Source organism: Vombatus ursinus, unplaced genomic scaffold (genome assembly GCF_900497805.2).
Source record: "Vombatus ursinus unplaced genomic scaffold, bare-nosed wombat genome assembly UNPS02003292.1, whole genome shotgun sequence".
Classification (NCBI taxonomy): Eukaryota; Metazoa; Chordata; class Mammalia; order Diprotodontia; family Vombatidae; genus Vombatus; species Vombatus ursinus.
In genome coordinates this window covers 14,893,608-14,917,610 of record NW_020943070.1, presented here as the reverse complement: position 1 = coordinate 14,917,610, position 24,003 = coordinate 14,893,608, and the positions used below count along the sequence as shown (strand labels likewise).

At 36.4% G+C, this 24,003-nt stretch overlaps 1 protein-coding gene across 1 annotated transcript in view; it reads left to right on the top strand.

Annotated features, from left to right (window-relative positions):
• The window catches only part of ZFC3H1 (zinc finger C3H1-type containing), a 65,403-nt gene extending 46,701 nt beyond the window's left edge, over positions 1-18,702 (top strand). The window contains exons 22-35 of the mRNA XM_027872258.1: positions 673-859; positions 1,616-1,804; positions 2,460-2,697; positions 7,964-8,069; positions 8,151-8,349; positions 8,919-9,013; positions 12,819-12,929; positions 13,270-13,374; positions 13,496-13,661; positions 14,639-14,739; positions 16,625-16,726; positions 17,313-17,352; positions 17,624-17,686; positions 17,814-18,702. Of these exons, the coding sequence (XP_027728059.1) occupies positions 673-859; positions 1,616-1,804; positions 2,460-2,697; positions 7,964-8,069; positions 8,151-8,349; positions 8,919-9,013; positions 12,819-12,929; positions 13,270-13,374; positions 13,496-13,661; positions 14,639-14,739; positions 16,625-16,726; positions 17,313-17,352; positions 17,624-17,686; positions 17,814-17,951 (1,840 nt within the window). The 3' untranslated portion in view covers positions 17,952-18,702. The remainder of the gene's footprint in view (positions 1-672; positions 860-1,615; positions 1,805-2,459; positions 2,698-7,963; positions 8,070-8,150; positions 8,350-8,918; positions 9,014-12,818; positions 12,930-13,269; positions 13,375-13,495; positions 13,662-14,638; positions 14,740-16,624; positions 16,727-17,312; positions 17,353-17,623; positions 17,687-17,813) is intronic.
• The last annotated feature ends 5,301 nt before the right edge of the window (positions 18,703-24,003 follow it).

Sequence of the window (24,003 nt, the reverse complement as noted above, 5' to 3'; positions counted from 1 at the left end):
TTGAGAGAGAGTTGTTTAACTTTTCTTGGACCAGTATAAACCCATAAAAGGCATTACTGAACATTGACTTGAAGCACGTTTAAAGGTGATAAACCTGTGGCTTTATAATACTGTGTTGTTTTTGTCTGTGATAAATACTCACTGAACATTCATTTAAAAAGCAATCTTTTTGTTGTTCAGTCCATAGCCGGAAGTGTTAAATTCAAAATACATTTTTCTTAGTTCAAATCTACCTTGTCATTGAGAAAATTGATATCTAATTCATATGAAGTACCTAGTAGATAGATGTAGTATATATGATAACCCATTTACACATGTGGTACAGGAAGCCCATTTTTCAAAAATAAGAAACTAGTAAATTAAAAAAACTGTTAGATTGGCAATCCTGGGTACGTATATACAATCTTGGGTTTTGTTTTTTGTTTTTGTTTTTGGTGAGGCAATTGGGGTTAAATTGCCCAGAGTCACACAGCTAGTAAGTGTTATGTGTCTTGAGGTTGGATTTGAACTCAGGTCCTCCTGACTCCGGGGCCAATGCTCTATCCACTGTGCCACCTAGCTGCCTATCTTGTTGTTTTTCAAGGAATTTTTAAAAAGTATTAAACATGTACAATACACATACACACACACGTGAGCATGTGTACATATAAACTAACAACAAACAATACACAGTTCTTCCTCAGAGTGTTTGGATGCAGCTTTAAATGTTCTGGCTCGAGCATTGGAGAACAACAAAGAAAATTCTGAAATCTGGTGCCATTACCTCAGATTGTTCTCAAAAAGAGGAACTAAAGAGGAGGTACAAGAGATGTGTGAAACAGCTGTAGAATATGCTCCAAATTACCAAATTTGGTGGACTGTAAGTAAATATTGGCACAAATTTTTCTTTGAATTACAGTTACACACATAGGAAGTAAATATTGAGGTCATCAAACAAATTCATTTGACTGGGTTTTTTTATGTTTTAGTCTACAAGTAGATTCTCATGTATTCATAGGATCATAAAATTTAGAACTGGATGGGACCTTAGCAATCATTTAATCTCACCTTTTTCTTTTTCTTTAAACAAACACATCTTTTGGCTTCTGCAAATTGAAGGGGAAGGTTCCCACCTCTAAATTGGTGAAACATGTCAAGAGAATATAAGTAACCTCTGAAAGCTTCTGTTTCTAATAATCTCAGAGATAAGTTACTTTCTTAGGATTTGTAGCAATTTAGGCTAGGCAAGGAGAAAACAATCTCATTTTCTTGTCCCCTTGAGGAAGATAAAAAATAGAAAAAAAGAATTTCAGTCAAGAAATCTATTTTGTATTTTGTTAGTATTTATATTTAGTCAGTTTGGTTAGTAGTTGTAATTTTTAAATCCTTGATAAAGGAAAGATGAAATTGTACTACATAATTTTTTTTTAAATTATATTCCTATTTATTATGTCATTTCCATTTAAACTTGACTTTCTAACTTACGGTTTCTTGAAACATGGCTTAGATGGGTTTGGTTAGTAACGAATACTAGAAAATCTTAAGTTTATGCTACTACTTTAATAAAATCAACCATGATCATGGTTCATTTCTGTATATAAAGTATGATTTAATTGTATGAACCATTTTTTGACAGTTCTTGAATCTAGAAACCACTTTTGATGGAAAGGATTACGTATGTGGTAGGATGCTCCAATTCCTTATGGAAGCAGCGGAGCGCGAGGATTCGGATCTCCTGTCCTTCCAGCTGTTGGAGTCTCTTTTGTTTAGAGTTCAGTTGAGCTTATTCACAGGAAGATGCCAGAATGCCCTTGCCATCCTACAGGTGAGCATTGACTTCTAACATTTCAACTGGTATTGTGCTGAAGACTCTGTTACATAGATGGAAAACTTCCTCGTGTTAGATATACAATGTATGATGTAATAGATACATTAGTTATATGTAAGATATTCAAATCTTAAGGCAGATTTGAGCCTTAAGAACAGTATCACTAACCACTAGTGGTAAACCTTAATTTTACTTGATTGAAGCAGATTTTGAATGTCGAGCCACTGTTTACATGTTTTTCTTGAATCATTTTATTAAACTTCTGAAAATTATCTTTAAGTTGGTATTAACATTTTGTTAGAATAATTTCATTATAGCATATAATTTTCATTTATTAAAAATCAGTGGTCTTTTACAAATATAAATCTTATTTAAGACAATTTGGCTTAAAAAAAAATGCTGCGTTTAATTGAATACATATTCTTGAAAGAGTTTTCACCGTGGCCACTTCCTTCTTTTTTAGTTAAATGTTTTTCTTGAACTGTTGACATTGTATTCCACAGCAGATTTTTGATTGCTTTTGTCAAACACGTAATTGTTCAGAGAAATGAGGCGTTTTTTGTTGTTCTTTGCCCTCCATTTTTTTGAAGCTTATTCTGGTGTGTCTATTATTTTAAAAAATTATTTTGGATTAATTTTTCATTTTACATAGAATGCATTGAAATCGGCCAATGAGAAAATTGTAGCGGAACACCTTTCAGCGAGTGATCGATGTTTGGCTTGGCTGGCATACATACATCTCATTGAATTCAACGTTCTCCCTCTGAAATTTTATGATCCATCTAATGCCAATCCTTCAAGGATTGTTAACAAAGAGCTATTTTTAATTCCATGGCAAACAACTCAAGATGTGAAGACTGATCATGACATGTTAGTAGCTGTTTTTGAAGGTATGTGTGTACAAGTTTTGAAATTATTTAGAGCAAAACATGACCACCAATGCTGATACATTATTTAAATTGAGCATTTTTGTTCAGATGTTTCAGTGATTCAGCAGTTCATTTGAATATACTAGTAAGAACGTGTGTAAATATTTCATACAGTTAATTGTGCTTTATATGAGGAAATAAACCATTAAGGATAGATCAATAGATGAATAAAGAAGGGAATTTATAGGGCAACTTATTCTTGGAAAATAAAACTACCATTTAAAAAAACTAGAACCTATACTGTGTAACCATTTTTGGTGTACTTATTTGAAGATGTTGCCACATATTAAAAAGTAGTCAGGGAATACAGATTATGTAGTGAAGAAGTGTTAACGTATATGGTTAACTACTAAGGAGATTGTAAACGTAGTGTATCTTAACTATCTTGAATTAATATTTTTTGAGTATAGCAGCAAGTCTTTACTGAATTATAGGCTATCACGAAACTAGACAGTATCTGCCTATGATAGAATGATGTAGCTGAGGAGGATGTGGATCATATAGATGTAGGACCAGAGTTGGAACAGGATAGAGCAGAGGAGAAGGAAGTTAAATTGGTAAGGTCAGGGTAAGATAAGAGAAAGGACTGTCTAGGTACTAATGAGATGACGATGTGAGGGCAGTACTAACAACACTAAGAGTCTGCCACAGCAGCCTGCTAAGGGGAAACTATGTGTGCAAACAAGAATAGATTGTGAATTTCACTTCAGATGTGGATAGGGAGACTCTTGTGATGGTGCAGTGGCCTGCATAGATCAGGTGTCTACGTGTGTGTCAGAGCTAATGACTCTTTTTTGCATTCCAAGAGCAGTGATTTCCCTCCAGAAAAGAGGTTCGGGGTCTTGAGAAATACCTCTGTGCTTCCCAGGTTGTCACAGAGGTTGGAGGAGTCAAAAACACACACACACACACACACGCACACACGCACACACATGAAAAAATCCAGAAAGGCTTCAGTGAATGAACACAGAATGAACGGGTGTGAGGAGGTACATGGGAATCCTGGCCTGGGTCAGGAGGTTGGATGGAGAAAGGGAAGAAGGATCCTTGAATACTTGAGCCTAAATATGAGGTCATTCTCAGAAAGGAAAGGAGCTGGAAGCCCCGCCAAAGAAGCAGCAGCCCTTTGTCTTCCAAGTAATAAAGACGTGACTAAAGTTATAGTCAGGTACCATGGGTAAGGTGAGAGGAGTATTGGTGGTTGAAGGGACATGTATCCAGAATTTGGTAGAGTACCCCACAAGACACGTCGCACTGCATGGTGATTGATAGGGGCACAAGCCATCCAGCTGGAAGGAATCTAGGAAGCATTGCTAAAACCTAAGAATGTTAGCACAGGTGATGTTAAATTATCACTGGCAAGGATTTAAGAAAAGCATTGTGGACAAAGGCAGTTTTAGACTTGATTTAAATTTTTTATTACATTCATTGTGAACACTATCCAAAAGTGGAATAAATTGCTTTGGGATGAGTTTCCCCTCAATAGGGGTTTAAAAGACCAAAATAACCATTTGTATGTTGTCAGGGAGATTCTTAGTTCATGCTAGTTATGGGGAGCCTTAAAATCTATGCAGACTTCTTTTTTATTGGAGCAGCATGGCAAAAAATAGCATAGCCTGGATTGAAGCAATTTCCCTCTTTATTCTTTGTCACCCATGATCAGAATCTTTGATTCCGTGATGCTCCCCCCCCCCCAATCCCTCCATCTATTCCTATGATTTCTCTTATCTCGGTTGTCTGACCATATCAGTTCTTCCCACTGATATCAACCTACCCTTCATTACCATCCATCCTGGACTATTACAGTGGGCTTTCAACTAGGTTTCCCATTTCTGCTTTTTCTGTTTTGTAATTACCCTTCTTTCTGCTTCCAAATGAGTCTTCCTAATGTATCCCATATTCACAACCCTTCAGTGGCTTGTTACAAAGTTTAGACACTTTAGCCTGTAATTCAAAATCCTCTATAATCTATTTCTGTGGAAAAAGTACCTTTTTGTTCCTACAGTACTACCTTCGGCTTTAGCCAGTATGTACTTCAGTGTTTTTCAAGTACACAGCCTAAATTGTTAGACTTTCTTTGACATCTCTCAGTGCTTAGCACAATGCCTAGTATATAGTAGCACCTAATGAATATTTATTAATTGATTGTCTGATTCTCTCATGGTATTTCCTGTGCCTATCTATAGCTTCCTTTCTATCTCTACTTGTTAAAAATACTAGCCATTTTCTAATTTTATTTCACAATTGAATTTTAAAAGAATATTTATATATACAAAGTGGAACAGAAGAAGATTATTTGGGAAATTGTGCAGCTTGCTTTTTTAAAAAAAAAATCCACAATTTGTCACTATTTCCTTCTGAATTCCCTTTTGTTTTCTTCTGTGCACTAAAAAATGTTTTAATGACTGGCTTTTTTGGGGTAGTGTTATTGCTAGTTCTTCTCCCATCCCACTCCAAAAAAAAAAAGAGAGAACGCTCTCGTAACAAATAGGAATATGCAAACAAATTGAATCCATATGTTAGCTAAAAATGTGTATCTCATTCTGTTCCTTGATTCCTCTGTCAGGAAGTGGGTAGCATTCTTCATCACTCTCTGAAATCTTGGTTGCTTATTGTATTGATGGTTTCTGCTCTCTTTACTCTGCATAAGTCTATACATGCCTTCCAAAATTTCTATGAAACTGTCCTTTTTGTCATTTCTTACAATATAATTCCATTGTTATTATTTTGGGTGAGAGTGGGACAGATGAATTGGGTCTCCCCTACCTTACCCAGGCTGGGAGTGCAACAGCCAGTCACAGGCCTGATGTCACTGCTGCTTAACATGGGAGCTTTGACTCACTTCATTTCCAGCCTATGCTAGTTCATTCTCCTTAAGTAACCTATATATTGATGCTGGACTTAGTTTGGAAACCCATTCAGTTTAGCACATTGCAGCTCAGGACTCCTAAGCTCAAGTGGTCCACCGTCCTCAGCCTCTCCAGTAGCAAGATACCATAATTGATCTGAGTCATCTCTAGCCATCCTGATCCATATCTTGCCACTAGACCCAGATGACTCTGGAGGAGAAAGTGAGGCTGCTAACTCTGCACAGCCCTCACTCACTTAAATCCAATTCACTTACAAGTCATGGCACCACCTTCCTGATGCCATAGTCTTTTTTGAGAATGAAGAACAAATAACAACAACCATAACTGAGGCGGTTTTGTGGCACAGTGGATAGAGCGCTGGGCCTGGACTCAGAAAAACATGAGTTCAAATCCTGCCTCAGATGTTTAATAGCTGCATGACCCTGGGCAAGTCAATTTGTGTCTGCCTCAAAATGGGGATAATAAGAGCACCTGCCTCCTCAGATTTTTTGTCAAATAGTGTATATATCCTTACCCCCAACAGTTGTGTTATTTGGGTTTGTCAAATACTATGCTACTATGTTTTGTTTCCTTCTTTATGTTGTATGACTAAATTTATTCCCCGATTGACCTCTATTTTTTAACTAGTACCAAATAGTTTTTGATGATTGTTGCTTTATAGAATAGTTTGAGATTTTCCTTTCCACTTTTATTTTACTTTATTTCTTTTGAGGATTTTGTTCTTTTGTTTTTCCAGATAAATTTTATAATTGATTATGGCACTGAATAATTTAGTTAGTATTGTCATTTTTATTATATTGGCACAGCCCAAACATGAGCAGTTAATTTAGGTCTGTTTGTATTTATGTAAAGAGTGCTTTGTAGTTGTATTAATATAGTAATTCTACTCATTCTTTTAGGTTCAGCTCAGATGCTATCTTTTCCATGAAGCTTTCCCTAATATCCATAGTCAGCCTTTCTGGGCTAGGACATCAAATACCCCATCATGTGTCTTTATTAGTTTATTTGAATTGTTTGTGTATATCTATATGTTTTATCCCTGTCCTGTATTTTAAGCTCTAAGAGGGCAGGGACTGTGTTTTGTTGAATCTCTGTATTTCTTTATCTCCTAGCACAGGACTCTGCATGTAGTAGACCCTTAATAAATCTTTGTTAAAGTAGAAAAATCAGCTTTGAGCTAATTACAACAAGCCTAGGCTAGGATGGAATCTGAGGATGAATGAAAGAAGAATTGAAAGAGTTGATGTGTTGATTAGATATGAAGGATGAATGGGGGGGAGAATCTAAGATGATTACAAGGTTTTGAGACTCTGGTGATTAATGAGGCCTTTAGCAGAAATAAGAGTAGCTCATTTGGTGGGAAGGAATATGTTGAGTTTGGCTTTATATGTGTTATTAAAAACGGCAATGTGACACTTAAGTTTAATTGTCCTTTAGCATTGGAAGTAAGAGACTTAAAAGACTTAAACTTGGGTGAAAAGTTGGTCCTTTCATGATGGTGTTTTGGGAGTCATCACCATAGAATTCATAGTTGAAGCCATATGATGTTTTTATGAGGAAATAATAGTGTTCAGAGAGAAAGCAGAGGCCCAAGTTATAATAAAACTTGGCCATATATCCACATATTGTGTGCGTGTGTTTGTGTAGGAAATGGGGGGCTTGGTGAAGAAAGGAAAAAAAAGATCAGAGAGAATCTGAGGATTAAGGGAAAGATGTTCATCAGTGTCAGATTTTGCTTCAGAGGTCAGGAGGATGGGATAAAAACCAAAGAAAAAGCCTTGAGATTGGATTAGAAGTCAGTCACTGGTAACATTTAAGACCACAACTAAAGAACAGTAGATAGAAAAACCAGGTTTCAATGTGTTGAGGAATGAAGAAGGTAGTGAGAATAGCTGGGGGACAGTAAGACAGGGAAATCTAAGAATGTTTGAAGGGGGAAGGAATGAAGCTAGTGGAGGACAAAGGAAGATCACCTTATTTTGAGATGCTTTAGTAAAGAAGGGAGGACCGTTGAAGAGACAAAAGCATATTGAAATGAAGAACACTATATTAACGAGCACCCACACAGTATGGTCTCCATCTTTTCAGTTAAGTAGGAGGCAAGGGGAAACAAGGTCATTGGTTAAGAGTAATACAGGGGTCGGGGAGTTGGCAACAAGCACTTGAATAGGGAAAAGGTCTAAAGTACATGCTATAGGAAATGAGCCTAAGAGTTCAGAGAAGCGAAAGAAAGTAATGACAACACGGAGGTGATGGTTGGCTTTTTGGATTATCCTGTGGACCAATGTCTTTAAGTGTTATAATCTTTTGATTTTAGTTGAATTGAAGAAGAATTTTGTCGCCCTTTTTTGATACAGATGCAATTCAAGCATGTACTGATGAAGGCCTTGCTGTTGCTGAAAAAATAGAAGTCTGTCTTCCACTATACACAAACTTGATTGCTTTACTGCAGCTCCTAGACAGGTAAACTTTATTTGGCAAACCATTGACCTTTCACTTGAAGGTTGATCTTTTCACCTTATTAAGATATCTTTTATTTTAAAGGTGTGAGTCTGCAGTGGAGCTCTGTAGGTCTTTATTGGCATCCTGTCCTGTGAACTGCCAGTTGTTGGAAACCCTTGTGGCTTTATATTTGCGATTGGACCAGCAAGACAAAGCCAGTGCAGTGTGGCTTAGTACATTTGAAAAACATCCTCAGAATGCAGAAGTTTTTTATCATTTATGCAAATTCCTTATCTCGAAGGTAAAGTGTGGCACACAGATTTTGAAAACAATGTGCATAGCTCAGATTTTAATCTAGAACTGACTGTAGTTACTTGTAAGTCTGTGGTTTGTCAGTTAATTGGCACACATTTATTAAATGCCTACTATGTTCCAGGCATATAGGGGTGCAAAAGCAAAACCGTGTCTGCCTTTTAGGTGGCTTACATTCTATGGGGGGAGACACGTGCACTTATAGGTGTATATAAAAGATATCAGGTAATCTTTGGGGGCTATACATTAGCATTTGAGGGAGAAGGGAAGAGAGGACATTCCAGATGTGGGGGACAGCAGTGGAATATTGTGTAGGAGTACCAATGAGAAAGCCAGCGTAACTACTTGAGTATATGGAATAAGGCTACAAAGGTAGGTTGGGGCAGATTGTGAAGAGCTTGTTGTGAGTTTGGAGACCACTAAATAGCAAAGAAGTCTACTCTGTTGTGCCCCAGCCCTTCCACGTGGGCTTCTTTTGCACTCATTTGTCCTAGAACACTAAATCTCAGTTTAACTTCAGTGACCTAATATGCACCTCTTTTTCTGTTTTTTTAATAGGATCGATCTGACAGTATTCTTCCATTGTTGCGAGAATTTATTGCACCATTTTTTGAACTTGGGTGTGAGGAACATAATCCCATAGATCTCTTTCGGTAGGTTTTTGTAGAGATAATTGGAGAGCACACTTAAAACAGTGGAAAGCACTGGATTCATTGGTTTGATTTATTCGTCATTTAAGACTTACTGATAGTGATTAGAAATTACTTGGCGCCCCTGCTGCTTTTACTCATGCATGGGGGTTTAGCAGTCTTCACTAGGCATTGTGTGAGTAAGAAGCTGTGTTAATGTCCTTGACCAAAATGAGGTAGTAACAAGGGACCCTGCTTTTGCCATTATAAGAAGGCCGTCTTTTATTAATAACATTGTTATTCTAGTGCTGCTTTTGTTTGCAAATAATGCAAAAAGTTATGTTCCCAAAAGGCTGCAAGTAGGCTGCAGCATGTTACCAGTGGTATTTTAAGATACAGAAAGTGTTGAGAGAGACAATTGTGGAAAATGTGTAGCACTGAATAAAGAAATGGGCTAGCATGCATAGGGAGAGACAGCAAATAGACAATCTTAATAGAGGGTGGGGTGGATAATCATTTTTAAGTACCTTCTGTATTCCTGAAACTGCTCAGTTTATGAAATTATTATTTATTCTATTATCTTACTTGATTCTGAGAACAGTCCTTTGAGGTGGAATACAATTGGTAGTCAAACAGACAGGCAGGCTGTTGGATCAAAAAAGGCAGGTAGCTGAGTGAGAGGCAGTTGTCAGTACGTGCTGACAGCCAGGTTCAAAGATGCAAGGTTCTGGGGCTAGGGGATGAAGGAGTGGAGACAGACAGAATACAGGAATAACATCAGAGCTGAAAGGCAGGGCAAGAAAATATTTTTGGGCCAAGAGGTTGAATATTTTGTAGATTCCATGTAGCACTTTTGCTGTACTGAGATTTATTGATAATTAATTTAAAACCTTACATTTAGGTTAAATCAATGTCAAGTACACTATTGGAATAAATTTATCTGAAAGCTTATCTTTTTAGTGTATAGAAGAGCTATATATAGTAGCAAAAAGTGCTATTGTGATCTTGGACTACTTATTAGAAAGATGGTATCTTGCAGCAACAACTGGGGAGGAGGGGGAAGGGAGGAAACAAGCACTTATTTAGCATCTACTATGTGCCAGCTATTTTGCTGAGAGTATTATCTCATTTGATCTTTACAACAACTCTGGGATGGGTCTATTATGCTGTTATGTTTCCTGTTTTGCAGTTGAAGAAACTGAGTCAGAGATTAAATGACTTGCCCCAGGATCACACATTTAGAACATAATCTGTCTGAGGCAGAATTTGAACTCAGGTCTTTCTTCCTCCAAGTCCATTTAGCTGCCTCAGTAAGGGAAGTAGACATTTGCATTCCGCACTGCTATGTTCAGGCCACAACTGGAATAATTGTGGGGTGGTTCTAGAGGACTGAGGTAATTTTAACAGCGGACCCATTGTCATATATACCAGTTGGAGAAATTGAGAGCGTTTAGCTTGGGGAAGGTAAGAAACCTACCTTCCTCACAGTTTTTTGTTTTTTGCTTTTTCCCCCGAGTATTTGGCTTTCAGGCAGAAAGGTTAGACAACCTGTGTGTCTTCATAGGACAAAAGATGGGTCAGTGGGGAAAACTTGGCAGGCAGATTTCTATGCTATATGAAGAAAGGGCTTTATGAATTCAAGCTGAAAAAAAAGCCTGAGGTGGAGAGAATACTCTAACTGGAAGAGAGTTGAGGTTCAGAGTCTCATGGAATAAGGGAGCCTTAGGAAAAGGAGGGGTTTGAGCAGCTAGAAAAGTAGGGGAATTCTTTATATGCATGGAAGGTATTGTAAGTAAGGACTTGTAGATGAGCATCAGGGGGATGGAAATCTAAGAAGTGATAGTATTCTCATTTGGTTGAAACGTTAAATGTTTGCAAAGTAAGTAGTAAAGGTAAAATTTAAAAGGTAGATTGGGAGTCAGATTGTATGCATACTTTAATGCCAGGATAAAGAGTTGATAATTTTATATAGTAGGGAGCCACTAATATTTTGAGCAGGAGAGTGGCATGATCAAAGTAATGGATTAGAAATTGAATTCAGCAAATACTTTATGCAGAATTTTGTGCTTCGCAAATGGAGGAGATACAAAGGTGGACAAAACTGGGTGCCGGCCCATGCAGGAGCTTGCCATGTGGAACATGAATTGGGGAATGTGGAGGGTGGACTAAAGGGTAGTGTCTGGAGGAAAATAGTTAGAAGGCAATTATTTGAATAACAGTTTTATATATATGTATATTTGTGTGTGTGTGTATCTGTATGCACATACACATATACACACAAATAATAATGTAATATGTAATGAGATTCATTACTATTATTGTGAGACTGAATCCAGGAGCCACATACAAAAAACTCATCTTAACTATGTTTCTATATAGGTGAATATCTGGCAATAATCCTTTACTAAATTGTAGTACTTTAAAGTTTATAAAGAACTTTTACACTCATTATTTCATTAACTTTTTCAGCAGCTCCAGGACATAGGACAATGATTCATTTTTTAAAAAGTTTTTATTATTAGTCTTATTAAATATGATCAAAGAATTTGCTGTGTATTTATGAAGTTTTGTTGCTCTTGTTTTGATATAGTCAGTGTGCATATTCTAATTCTTTTTTCACTTTTCCTCATGTATAAATAAGTGCGTTTCTTGTCATGTTTTTCATTCTTTTACAATGCAATAATATTCCCTTACGTTGATAAAAATGTATTCAGCTATCTCAGTTATTAAACATGTAGCTTTTTGGCATTAGCAACAGCAGCTATGAAGATTTTGTACACATTGGCCTTTTTTTTTTTCTTTTAAAAACATCCTCCAGATCATAGCTCACTTTTATATAGTGTTTTAAAGTTTACAAAACACTTTATTCACAACCCTGTGGGGCAGGTATTATAAATAGTAGTATTTCTAGTACAAGGCTTGTCTGAATGAGAGGATACAGTCAGTTTGTAACGGCTTCTGTATGCTAATTGCTCTTCAAGAAGCTCAAAAATCTATTCACAATCTAATGAAGTACCTATTTTCCTACAGCTCTACTAACATTTGTGTTTTATTGCTTCTAATTATTTTGGCCAGTTTGACAGTTTTAAAAGATATTGTCTCAAACTTAATGTTACTTTATTGTCCTGACTGGTAACGTGTTGGAGCAGTTTCTGTTCTGGTTACTTTTTGAATTGCCGGTGCACATCATTTGAACATATCTTTCAATAAATTCATATAATTTTCTCACACTCTGATTGTCAGACTTATCTCAAAATTGTTGCAAATATTTTCCCCTTAAAAAGTGTTAACATTTCTTTTTTGTTGCGTAAAGTCCTTTTGTTTTCATATAATTAAATCCATCTATTTTGTTGCTGATAATTTTCATTAGTTATTTACAGATGGACAAAATTGGATCTCTTCACCCTAATTGAGTTACTATTAACTCTTTTTTCAGTTTTTAATGTTTTAAAAAAAATTAGATCATTGAACCAGTTGTAATTCATGTATATGGTATAAAGTATTGATTTTAGCTCATTTTTTTGTTCTACTGCTGTTCAGTTTTCTCAGCAGGATTTTAATTTATAAGTTTGTGTTTGTACTTTACATATTTTTTTACTTTTTCCAGTGTTTCATAATTGTGAGTTTAATCGCAGTTGAATCTCTTCCATATAATTGGTTCTAGTTCAGAAGTCTTGTGTAATTGTTAAAATTTTTTAAAAGATTATAGCACTGATCTCATAATACATCCAATTTCACCTTAGTTCAAATTTAGATTTTAAAGAAACACAATAAAGTTACTTCTCTGTAAGAAACTTTTTCAAACAATAGTGTACATTCTTGTTTTCAGATATCTGTTGAATGTTCCTGGGCCCTTTGACTTTGCATCACCTTTGTGTAAAGGAAATTTTGATGATGAGATGTTAACCCATCAAGTCCCGTATTTGTGGCTGATCTACTGGTGAGAGATTATCTAGTGTGAGGAGAAAGATGTATTACATACCAGGCATGCATTCAACATTTATTAAATTACAATTATGAGAAATTAAAGTGAAGTTAAGAGTATAATCCAAAAGCAAGCTTGAAGGAATTTGGAAGTAAAATATCGAAGTTTTTATTTACGCTTTTTATAATATACAATCAGATGAATCATTCAGCAAATAATGGTTAAAATGAAGATCAAATAAAAGATTGCTGTGTAATACTGTCTCTAACATCTGCCTTTCCTTCACTTTAATACAGTTATGCAAATTAAGAATTGATCTGTAGAGATGTAATGTTTTTCTTTGTTGTCATAATAGCCTGTGTCAGTCTCTTCAGACAAGTGTTGAAGAAACAGTGGATGCATATGAGGCAGCTCTAGGGGCCGTCATGCATTCAGAGATGGTACAGAACATCTGGATGGAGTAAGTTCTTGTTCTTAGTATGGAAACTGGGTTTTCAAAATGAAGAAATGTATGTTATTATTAAATGCATGGTTCAAAAGTTATAGAATTTTAAAATAGTGTCTCTTTTTTTTCTACACAGTTACCTTGTCTTTGCCAACACTAGAGCCGTTGGATCCAAAAATAAAGTTCAAGAATTCAAAATTTTTACAGATTTAGTGAACAGATGTTTGATGACAGTTCCTACCCGATACCCAATTCCTTTTAGTACTGCTGATTATTGGACCAACTATGAGTTTCATAATAGGGTAAGATATGTAATGTTGTTCTACAGTGAATTTCCCTTCTTTATTTCATAGTCAATTTTGATTATCCTCAGGATCAATTTTTTTTTGGCCTAGTTTGTCTTTCTTATCAAGAACAACTGTGCTATAAGATTGTGTTGCAGCAGAACTTGTTGTTTTTTGTCACATAAAATACTTTTTTCTTGAAAGAGAAAAAACTGAAAACTAGATTAGCACCGAGATATTTATAGTTCAAAAATCATTTTAGACTAGAATTACTTCACAGTTAATTGACTTCCACTTATGGAGATAGGAAACCATGATTAAATTAGAAATTAAATGACTCAAAGGAACAGGTTTACTAAAATTAAATGTAGCTGCTTTTGTTAATATTTTATGATGAAAATATAGTTGTGGAAAACATAACCTGAAAATATTGGCACCTTTTCAGATGAAATAGAAATTACTCATGATACCTGTTTAGTTCAGGTTCTCATCTTATTGATCATATAATTTAAGCCATATAAAATAATGGACCACTGCAAAATTGTTGAAACTTCCCAGTTTCAAATTAGTAAAGCTCTTTGATAGTATTGTTAGGAGATATTCTTGCTAATCAGGATAACCTAAAGTCTATGCTTTGTACTTCTACAATAGTCTTTATTTCTGGGATTTTAAACCACTTATAAACATTAAACCATTTAAACACAGGCATTCTGTAAACAAGATGTCAGGTGACATTAAGGCTTAGACATTAATGCCTATGCTTTCCCCAAGGTTCCATAACAAGTAAAGATAGTATTTTGTAGTACGTGGCTGTCGTTAGTAGACCACATTTCCTAATTCATATTTGGAAAGCAACTAATTAGTAGTAATAACAGTTTATAGCCCCATATGTCATAATAATTTACGTATATATGTGAGAATATCATTTTGTTTGTTTCATAGCTAGCTAGATATGTTTTTAGTTACATTCATTTTCCTGTCTTCTTACTTTGCAGGTTATTTTCTTTTATTTGAGTTGTGTTCCAAAGTCCCAGCATTCCAAAATCTTGGAACGATTTTGCTCAAATATGCCAACCAATCCTGGACTTGCGCTGAGGTAAGGAACAGCCTATAAATATTTTCTTAGTGACCATTATTCATTTGAAAAAACATTTTTGGAAGTTTAAGAAAAAGCTGTTTCTTCAGAAATTTTTTCCATTGCTGTCTGCAACTTGAGACTTAATAAGGAAATCATTAACATTAGAGCATTCACATGAGGATCACAGAGCTTTTAGATCCTTCAAAGATAAAAGGGTAAAGGTAAATGTATAAATAAATCTTACTAGTACAAACAGAAGTGTTAGACAGTACAGAAATTATTTTTTCTTTAACTTGGAATTCAGTATAGTTTTTTCTCCAGGAAATTTTATCTTCCCAAACCTCCAAAATGTGCTTTTAGGTTAATATTGAAATTAGTTTGCATTCTTTGATCATTCATTACCTGATGAGAGATATCCTAGGTGACATGGGAAAGACAGCCTAAGATTATAAAAGTTTGCTGTGGATAATATATGCAGGCAATTTACAACCAGTTTATTAAAAAAAAAAATCTCTTCCTGGCCAGGGTGGTTGTGAGATATTTTTACATAATTGAATAGCACTTTTGTCCAGGATCTTTCTCTTGCTTAGGACACAATAACTTAGGAGACTTCTTTCTGGTTAGTTCTTGTGACCATAAGAGTGATTCCACTGCCATTCTCTTCTCCCTCTCCCCTTAATCTCCCCCCCTCCCCAACCCTCAGTTCAAAAAAGCTACCCTGGACATTTAGGAGTGTTGCTGCCCCCACTATTCACAAGAAGTTAAGAAAATTTTCCTAAGATGTGTGGTCGTCCTAGTGAGTAATGTGGAGCTGTGAAAAGAGCCCTGTATTAGGGTCTGAGCACCAGAATTTGAGTCCTGACTCTGCCTCAGACCTGGTGACTTCAGGCAAATCACTTAACTCCTCTGGGCCTCAGTTTTATCCGAAATGAAGGGCTTGGATGAGATGACCTTTAAGGTCTCTTCAAGCTTTAAATCTGTGATCCTCTAATCTCGTAGTCACAGGTGTTGCTGATGGAGTTCAAGATGCTTAGGTGTATGTATATCAGGTATATTTGCTTATCTTTCTTTTAAAGTGTCTGTATTTCAGTTAACATAACATTGGAAGTGGTAAAAACAAACAAGAAGTAAGACTTAAGAACAGTACAGTCAGTAGTTTTTTTATTCTAAATAGGTTCAAAAGTAAAGGGACTGATCTACTGAAATTAAGAGCTAGTATTATGAAATACAACTTTTTATATACAATGTGTGAATAAACAGGAAATTGGACAACTTTTTTTCTGTATGCCTTATATTACAGCTGAGACTTTTGAATGTGTTAAGTGATTGAATCTTGATCCTTGCTGGCAGGATCTTTTTTTGTGTTCATATTTGTCCTTTTGTTTGAGGGAGGAATACAAAACCAGTTTAGTTATGATTTCAGAGACCTTTACATTTTCATTTAAGGAGCCTTAAGTTGGGCATATTCCATATTCCCAAGAAAATGACCAGTAGTAGTAATAAGTTGGTGGAATACTTCTTTTCAGAAGTTTCAGTTTTCTAGAAAAGTTTATGTGAAGAGATAGCTGATGTTTATATAGCACTTGTAGATTTTTGTAAAGTACCTTATGTGTCTCATTTGGTCTCATCTTATTTGCTTTTTCTGTATAGTTGTGAAAGGCAAGCATTTTACTTCTCACGTGGCAAGATTCTTGGCTTGCCTTCTTGCCTTCTTAGGTAGCAAGATATTATAGAAGTTGACTTTCTCAGTTGGCATTTGGTGAAAATTTCTCTTACTGTTTTCCCTGGTGGAGCTGAATTAGCTAGATGTGGCAGTTTTGTTCAACATGATTCTCTTCATATAGTATATTTGGATTTTCAATGGTTGCAGTGATCTGTTCATTTTCCTGAATGTACTTTACAGGCTACTCCAGCAGGAATGGGAAGAAAGCAATGTTCAGATTCTGAAACTACAAGCCAAGATGTTTACATATAATATCCCAACATGCCTGGCCATCTGGAAAATGTAATGCAACAGTCATATACATGTTTTCATAGTTAATACTTTTGTTTATAAGATTTGCATCATACAGGTAAATCTGAAATCCGACATCCTTTTTTCCTTTTTGTGGATACCAAGAGGAACTGCTAATATTTATACTTGGTTTAAAAAGTGGGGGAGATCTTTGTTTTCCTTGAAGAAAACATTTATCAAGTAATCTGGGCACAATTAAAATGATATCTTTCAAGGGCCTTTTTTATGATTATAATTCTTTTAGAAATGTGCTCCTTGTGGTAGCTTTGTTTTTACGATCTCCTTTTCTTCCCTGATCCTCAACAGGTTATAGTAATTTTCATTATTAAATAGTGAATTGATCTTTTTCATCAATATTGTTTATAATAAAAAACTGGAATGTTATCTTCTTGTTAAGTTGATAAAAATTGTTGGATTTTTTTTTCTTCACTATAGGTTATCCTCATTGGAAGTATAGCCTGTTACTTTCAGGAAGTTTTGTACTCTCATCCCACAGTCACTATTCTGCCAGTAATGGCATCTTAATTATGTTCAGAGATATATAATTTTCTTCCTTTTCTATATCCTTTTTTCTCAGAGCCATTGCTGCCGAGAGCTTTCTAAAAGGACAGAGAGAGGTAAGCTGGCGTTGATAGATCATTTTTGTATAAAGTAATCAATTTAAGTATTTAAATGGAAAGATTTAAAGCTCATTTTCTATACTTAATGCCCAGATTTAAGCAGCCATCATGTTTCTTATATATTAGACTATAACATGTAAGTTGGCTTTTGATCACAATGGGTTAATGATTTATTAAATGACCAAAGCGTGTTATTCGTTGGAATAGTTTTTGTTAAAATAGGACTTTTTGTCATGTTTGATGGAATCGTGTATATTTTCTTTCGCAGGTCCACCATTTATATCAGAGAGCCTTTCAGAAGTTACCTCTGTGTGCAACACTGTGGAAAGATGTAATGTTTTCACCTTTCATTTCACCTTGAAGTTTCCTAAAAATTTTCTGCATGTGCCATATCCATTGATGTGGTGATGCTCAGGTTTTAGCTAAATCTTAGTTGTCTGCTTCCCTGTCTCTTACAGCAACTCTTGTTTGAAGCATCAGGAGGAGGTAAAACTGATAACCTGAGAAAACTAGTTTCCAAGTGCCAAGAGATTGGAGTCAGCCTAAATGAGCTCTTAAATTTAAACATTTACAAAACAGAAAGCAAGAATCACTGAACACTGCGTGCAGTCAGTCCTAAGTCCCATTAATATAATTGCCAAAATCATTTGAATGATTCTTCAAGATTAGGCTGATCCCTGGCTAAGGTCTGTATAAGGCAGACAAGCATTGTTGATCATATCAAGTCCCCTACAATCTCCTGTCCTTGAAACCAGAAGCAATGAACATGACCCTCTTCAGTTGGATAAATGGACTTCCTGTTTGGCCTGCTTCTAGGCCCTTCCAGATTCTCATAACATCATGTACGTAAGTATAGTTCATCAAAGTGACTGACATTTATTTTTATTTTATTTTGTTATTTTTATTTTACTTTTCTCCCCTTATGTTGTGCTGATTCCTGATTCACTTGACACTCTCTGATGCCTGAGAGATCCGTGTTTGGGATTAGTTCCTAGGGCTGTGTTTACAGTAAAAATCAAACAGTCCATTTTGTTTTTTTTTTTTTTTTTTTCCTTTTTAAACCTTTTGAGATTCTTCATTACAGGATGTTAAACAAAAGCAGTCCATCTTAAGGAAAGTGTAACTGCCATGGCCACAAGTCTGCTAGTGCACTTGAAGGCTCTAAGAGGGCTGTTCACTGCCCTTCTGCATTCTGGACTCGTTGCTGAGACTGTTTAACTTGAAGATAAAGAAACGATCACATATGCCAGTGCATCAGAACCCAAGAGTGGTCAATTATTATGTGCAATTTTTTTTGTAAAGAAATTTTAATTTATAATAAAGTTTAACAGTTTAAAGAACAGTTAATATTTGAACTGCTTTGTATTAAAATACTACTCTGTAGTATTATAATTGTTTATACAAAATATTTTGAATATAAGTTAACTTTAAAAAAACCTTTCTGTCTTTATTATCTATTCACTTTGCACATTTTAGGAAAGGCTTGGTGTCATCCGCAACATTTGCCATACAGTCACATACATAATTTACTCTTGAATATGCCTCCCATAGAGTAGAATTTTAGCTTTTTAAATATAAGACAATGGGCTTTGTTTTGCATTGTAAACAAGCCAGTTAGGGTTGATAATGTTGTGCTTGTCTATTGAAAATGTCATCTTCATACACTGGTAATGTAGATAAAATACATTTGTCCAGTATACTTTACAAAGCACATTATGTACATTGTTTCATTTGACCTTCACCTTTTGAGGTAGATATAAGTATCATTGTTATAACCCTGTTTCATCATTGAGGCTCAACAAGATTATTAAACAGTTAGTAAATGGCAGAAGTGACTAGAAAAGTCAAACTCAAGTGTTGTCACTTCCAGTGTTCTTTCCACTGTACTACTATATTGCTTCTTAATTGCAGGAGAAGCATTTTCCAATTAGTTTAGTTCATTGTGGTATGCTTACTGCTGACCTAATGTTACATGATCATAGATTTAAAAATTGTTAAGACTTTTAAGAGACTCACAAGATTTCAAAAGGGGATATAAGCAGTCATCTCTTCTTAACCTCATTTTATGGAAAGGCAAATAACTTAGTTCAGGGTTGCACAAGTAAGGTATAATAAATGGCAGAGTTGAGGTTCAAATTTTTTTTTATTTTTAGGCAGTTGGGGTTAAGTGACTTGCCCAGGGTCACACAGCTAGTGTCAAGTGTTTGATCTGAGGCTGGATTTGAACTCAGATCCTCCTGACTTCAGGGCCGCTACTGTATCCACTGTGCCACCTAGCTGCCCCCAAATTCAAGTTTTTTGACTCCAAATAGAGGGCTTTTCCCACTGTGCTAAATTAAGGATGAACACACAACGTAAAAGAAATTTCATTAGCTTCCCATAACTGCAGGCAGTAGTGCTACGTTTTAGAACCTAAATCTTAAATTGGAGGTTTAGGATTCTTGGGAGATTAAAAAAAAGGGGGGGGGGGACACTCATAATGGAACTAAATTTAAAAAAAAAGCCAAAAAAAAACTTCGGCTCTATGTTCTAGTTGAGTAAGAGCAGTCCCTAGATAAAAGTGATACTGGGTTATATAAAAACATCTGTCACAGCCACAGTCCCCAGAAACATAGATTTTGTAGTAAGTTGACTTTTGATTACCTGCATGTTTTATCTGTAGCTTAGGTGTGGGTGTCTTCCCCAAGTCGTTTAGAATGCCTCACCTAGAATGTTGGTGCACGCTCAGTTTGGGAATATGAAGTTTTCTGGGGAGAAAGGTATAATGCATTCCAAGATAAAGATGATTTTCAAATTGCCTGATAATTGATTTACTCACACATTCACATCATTGTCTGATTGGAACTTGGCATGACTATAAATTTTTATATGTCAGAAAAAATTATAAAAATCCTACTTGAATTTTGATACACACTTCCCTGGAATTGTTTTTGAAATTATCCGATATGTGTATTTACAACTTTAATCACACATGGTACTTGATGCAAAAAAAGCAGCAGAGTAGTGAAGAGAAAGGGGGAGTGGTCCTTACGCGATTTAGGGTTAGCATCCAGTTTGAATGACTTAGTATTACAAATCATCCCTGAAGTCAGATTTATCAGATAAGCAAATGAGGAATGCTGAGGATACCTTCGTTTCTAGAGACAGACTGATGGACCATTTTGACCTCGAGAACTTAAAGTTTTGCAGTTCTCTGAAGACCATTGAGCCTCTCTGTAAAAGATTCCAGGTTTAATTTTTTTCCAAGTCAGATGCATTTATTGAACACCTGTGTGTGAAGCACTGCGTTAAACATGGGGTACAAAGAAAGGAAAAAAACCCATCTGCTAAGGAGAACTCAATCTAATGGAGGTAGAAGGTTGTGTCTATGTGTGTGTAGAGAACACACAAAACTACAAGACAAAATAATACACACTAGCATTAAGGGTGGCTGAAATTTCTTGTGCAAGGTAGGATTTTAGTTGACAGTCATAAAGCCAGAATGTGGAAATTAGAACATTTTAGACTGGGGGACTGCTAGTGAAGTAAAGTCAGGAGATAGGGAGTGTTTTGTGAGAGGAACAGGAAGATGGCTGGCTGGTGTCACTGGATCATGGAGTACAGAGGAGCATGAATATTAAGAAGAGTGGGAAAAGTAGATTATGAAGGACTATGAAAGGTAAATAGAATTTTATACTTGATCCTGAGGGTAATAGGGAGTCCCTGGAGTTTATTGAATGGTCAGACCTGCACTTTAGGAAGATCAATTTGACAAAGGAGAGGATGGAATGGAATGGGGAAGGAGTTGAGGGGAGGAGACCAACCAGAAGTCTATTGTAATAGTCTAGATGTGAGGAGATGAGGGCTTGCACCAGGGCATTGGTAGTGTCAGATGAGAGAAGGGGGCATGTTTGAGAGTCTACAAAGTGAGAATCATGGGAACTTGGCAACCATGTGGATATGAGGACATTTATGTTGTGAGCCTGACTGACTGGGGAGATGGTGGTGCCCTTGACAGTAATTGAGAAGTTTATAAAAAAGGGGGCCGTCAGTGAGTTTGGTTTTGGCAGTGTTGAGATTAGGAATGTCTACAGTGTGTCCTCTTAGAGATGTCCAATAGGCAGTTGTGGATGCAAGACTGGAGGTCAGGAGAGAGAGGTTGACTTGGGATATTAAAAGGTCCTTATCAAAATGACAGCACAGTAGAGGACAGCAGCTCTTGCGTGTTGATCCTGGCAATTGTTATTACAGAAATGGTGTGTCAAACAACAGCCCTCCACGTTCTCTTTGGAAAACAGTCGTGAAACCTTTAAACCAATTTTTTTTTTTTTGAGGCAATTGGGGTTCAGGTACTTACCCAGAGTCTCACATCTAGTAAGTGTCAAGTGTCCGAGTCTGGATTTGGACTCAGATCCTCCTGACTCCAAGGCCAGAGCTCTATCCATTGTGCTGCCTAGCCACCCCTATGAAGCTTCTTTAAAAACAAACAGAACGTTGGGGTTGGTAAATCTATCCTAGATTGCCATTGATTTTACCACTGTAGCCTTTCAACATAAAACTATATAAAAGGTTAAATGGCAAGTGGGATAAAGTTTGGGAATGATATTTTTTTCTCCTTCCTCAAGCTTGAGGGGTTTTTTGTTTTTTTTTGCCTTTAAAAAACTTGAATGCTTAATTGTTAAACTGGGTGAGAAAAATCAATTCTTACAAGGCCAGGCTATCAGTCATTAAACATTTATCAAGCCCTACTATGTGCCAGGCATGGTGCTAAGTGCTGAGGATACAGAGGAAGGAAAAGATAAAGCACCTACCCTTGAGTTCACAGTCTAATGGGGGGCACTACATGCAAACAGCTGTGCAAACATGCTATCTTCAGAATAACTAGAAAATAAGCAACAGAGGCAGATGCTATAATTAAGAGGGACTGCCTTGTTAGACTGAAGGAACTGAATGAACCCCACTACACCTGGGGGCAAATGGAGATGAGCTGTTATTTCTAGTAAATGAAGTAGAACTGTGACAGATGGCAGCTTATTTTTCTCCTTTAGGAAGCATAGCCCAAGTATTTGATGATGGTAATTTCTGTGTACCTTGGTAACTGAAAATGGACCTTGTAACAGTGTTGTCATTGAACTATCTAAGGCGGTTTTCTTTCGATTAAAGGGTACATAAATCTACTACATCATAAAGAATTAGGAAACTCCAGGTGCAACAACTAAGTGGGGAAAGAACCCGAGCACACAGGCAAGAAGGGGTGATTAGGAATGACAAACAGGCAATGACTCTTAGAAAATGCAAATATTTACTTTTTCTTTGTGGAGAAAGTAGAGTTCTTTGGTGAGAATAAAGTTCAGAGCCAGTACACAAGGACAGTACTGTACTCAGACTCATGGTTTTGTTGAGTCTCTTTATTCAACTAAAGGTAATTCAGACTGCTGTAGTTTTTGTGGTGGGGAGTAGGTGATTGGTGTTAAAGCCAGAAATTCCACCCAGCATTTCCCAAACACTACTAGGTGGTGCTGAGGATACCGAGCCAGACACCCACCACTGCCCAAGGATCCTAGAAGTGATAGGAAAACTGTACATAAGTCCAGCAGACAGGAATAAAGTCTGTAGCAAACAGAGGGGGAAGATGTAATATATGAACAAAGGTCTGATGATGACAAAGGCTAGGAAAGGGGGAAGTTGAGAAAGGTTCAATTTGGCATAAATGGTAAAACGATCAACAGAAATGGAGCAATCTGAGAAGGGCAAACTTTGGGGAAAATATGGGGCTGAACTTTGGCCATCATTCGGAGTTCTACCGTAGCCCTGGGAAGAAGTGAGGGGTGGGACTGCAGATCTGGGAATTTTCTGCCTAACTGAAGCCGCTGGAGTTGTCAAAATTACAAAGGCAAAGAAGAAAGAAAGGGGCAAGGATGACGATCTTAGGGATGCTCAGTTTTAAGGGGTAGGAGGATGAGGAGGCAGTAAAAGAGATGCAATCAGTTAGTGATGGTAGAGATGACTGAAAAAATTATTTTACAAGAAGGTGATCAAGTGAATGTGCGTTTCTCTTCTAGAAGTGGTGGCGAATGGGAAAGAAGTGTTACGAAAATGGGGTGAATGGGATGCATCAAACCTACTTTTTGTCCTCAATTTGATAATATTTCAATGCCTTCCATTTTTTCTTGGTCTACAACCTTTACGCTGGCTTCGCTTGCCTCTATGCCCAGTTAACTCCAACATCATCCACTCAAGTGATTTGCCACCTATGATTGTTAAACCTCTCTTTCCCCCTTTATCCACAATTGCATCTTTCCATCAATTCTTACCTAATCCACAACTCTCTTAACTGGTATCACCATTCTTGCTCCTCAAGGCTGCTGCACCTTGCTAGAGAATGCTACAAACTTGTGCTTTCTTCCATTATACATTAATGTTTCATCAATAAGGTTGGACCCTTGCTCAACAATCCTTGACTCTAATTGCTATAGAGGAACCTGGAGTCAGGCGGATGAGTTCAGATTAAGCCTCAAACACTTAGTAGCTGTATGATTCTGCCTAAGTCACTAAACTTCTGTTTGTCTCAGTTTCCTCAGCTATAAAATAAGAGAAATAACACTATCTCAAAGGGTTGTTGTGAGGATCAAATGAAATAATATTTATAAAAAGCACAGTGCCTGGCAT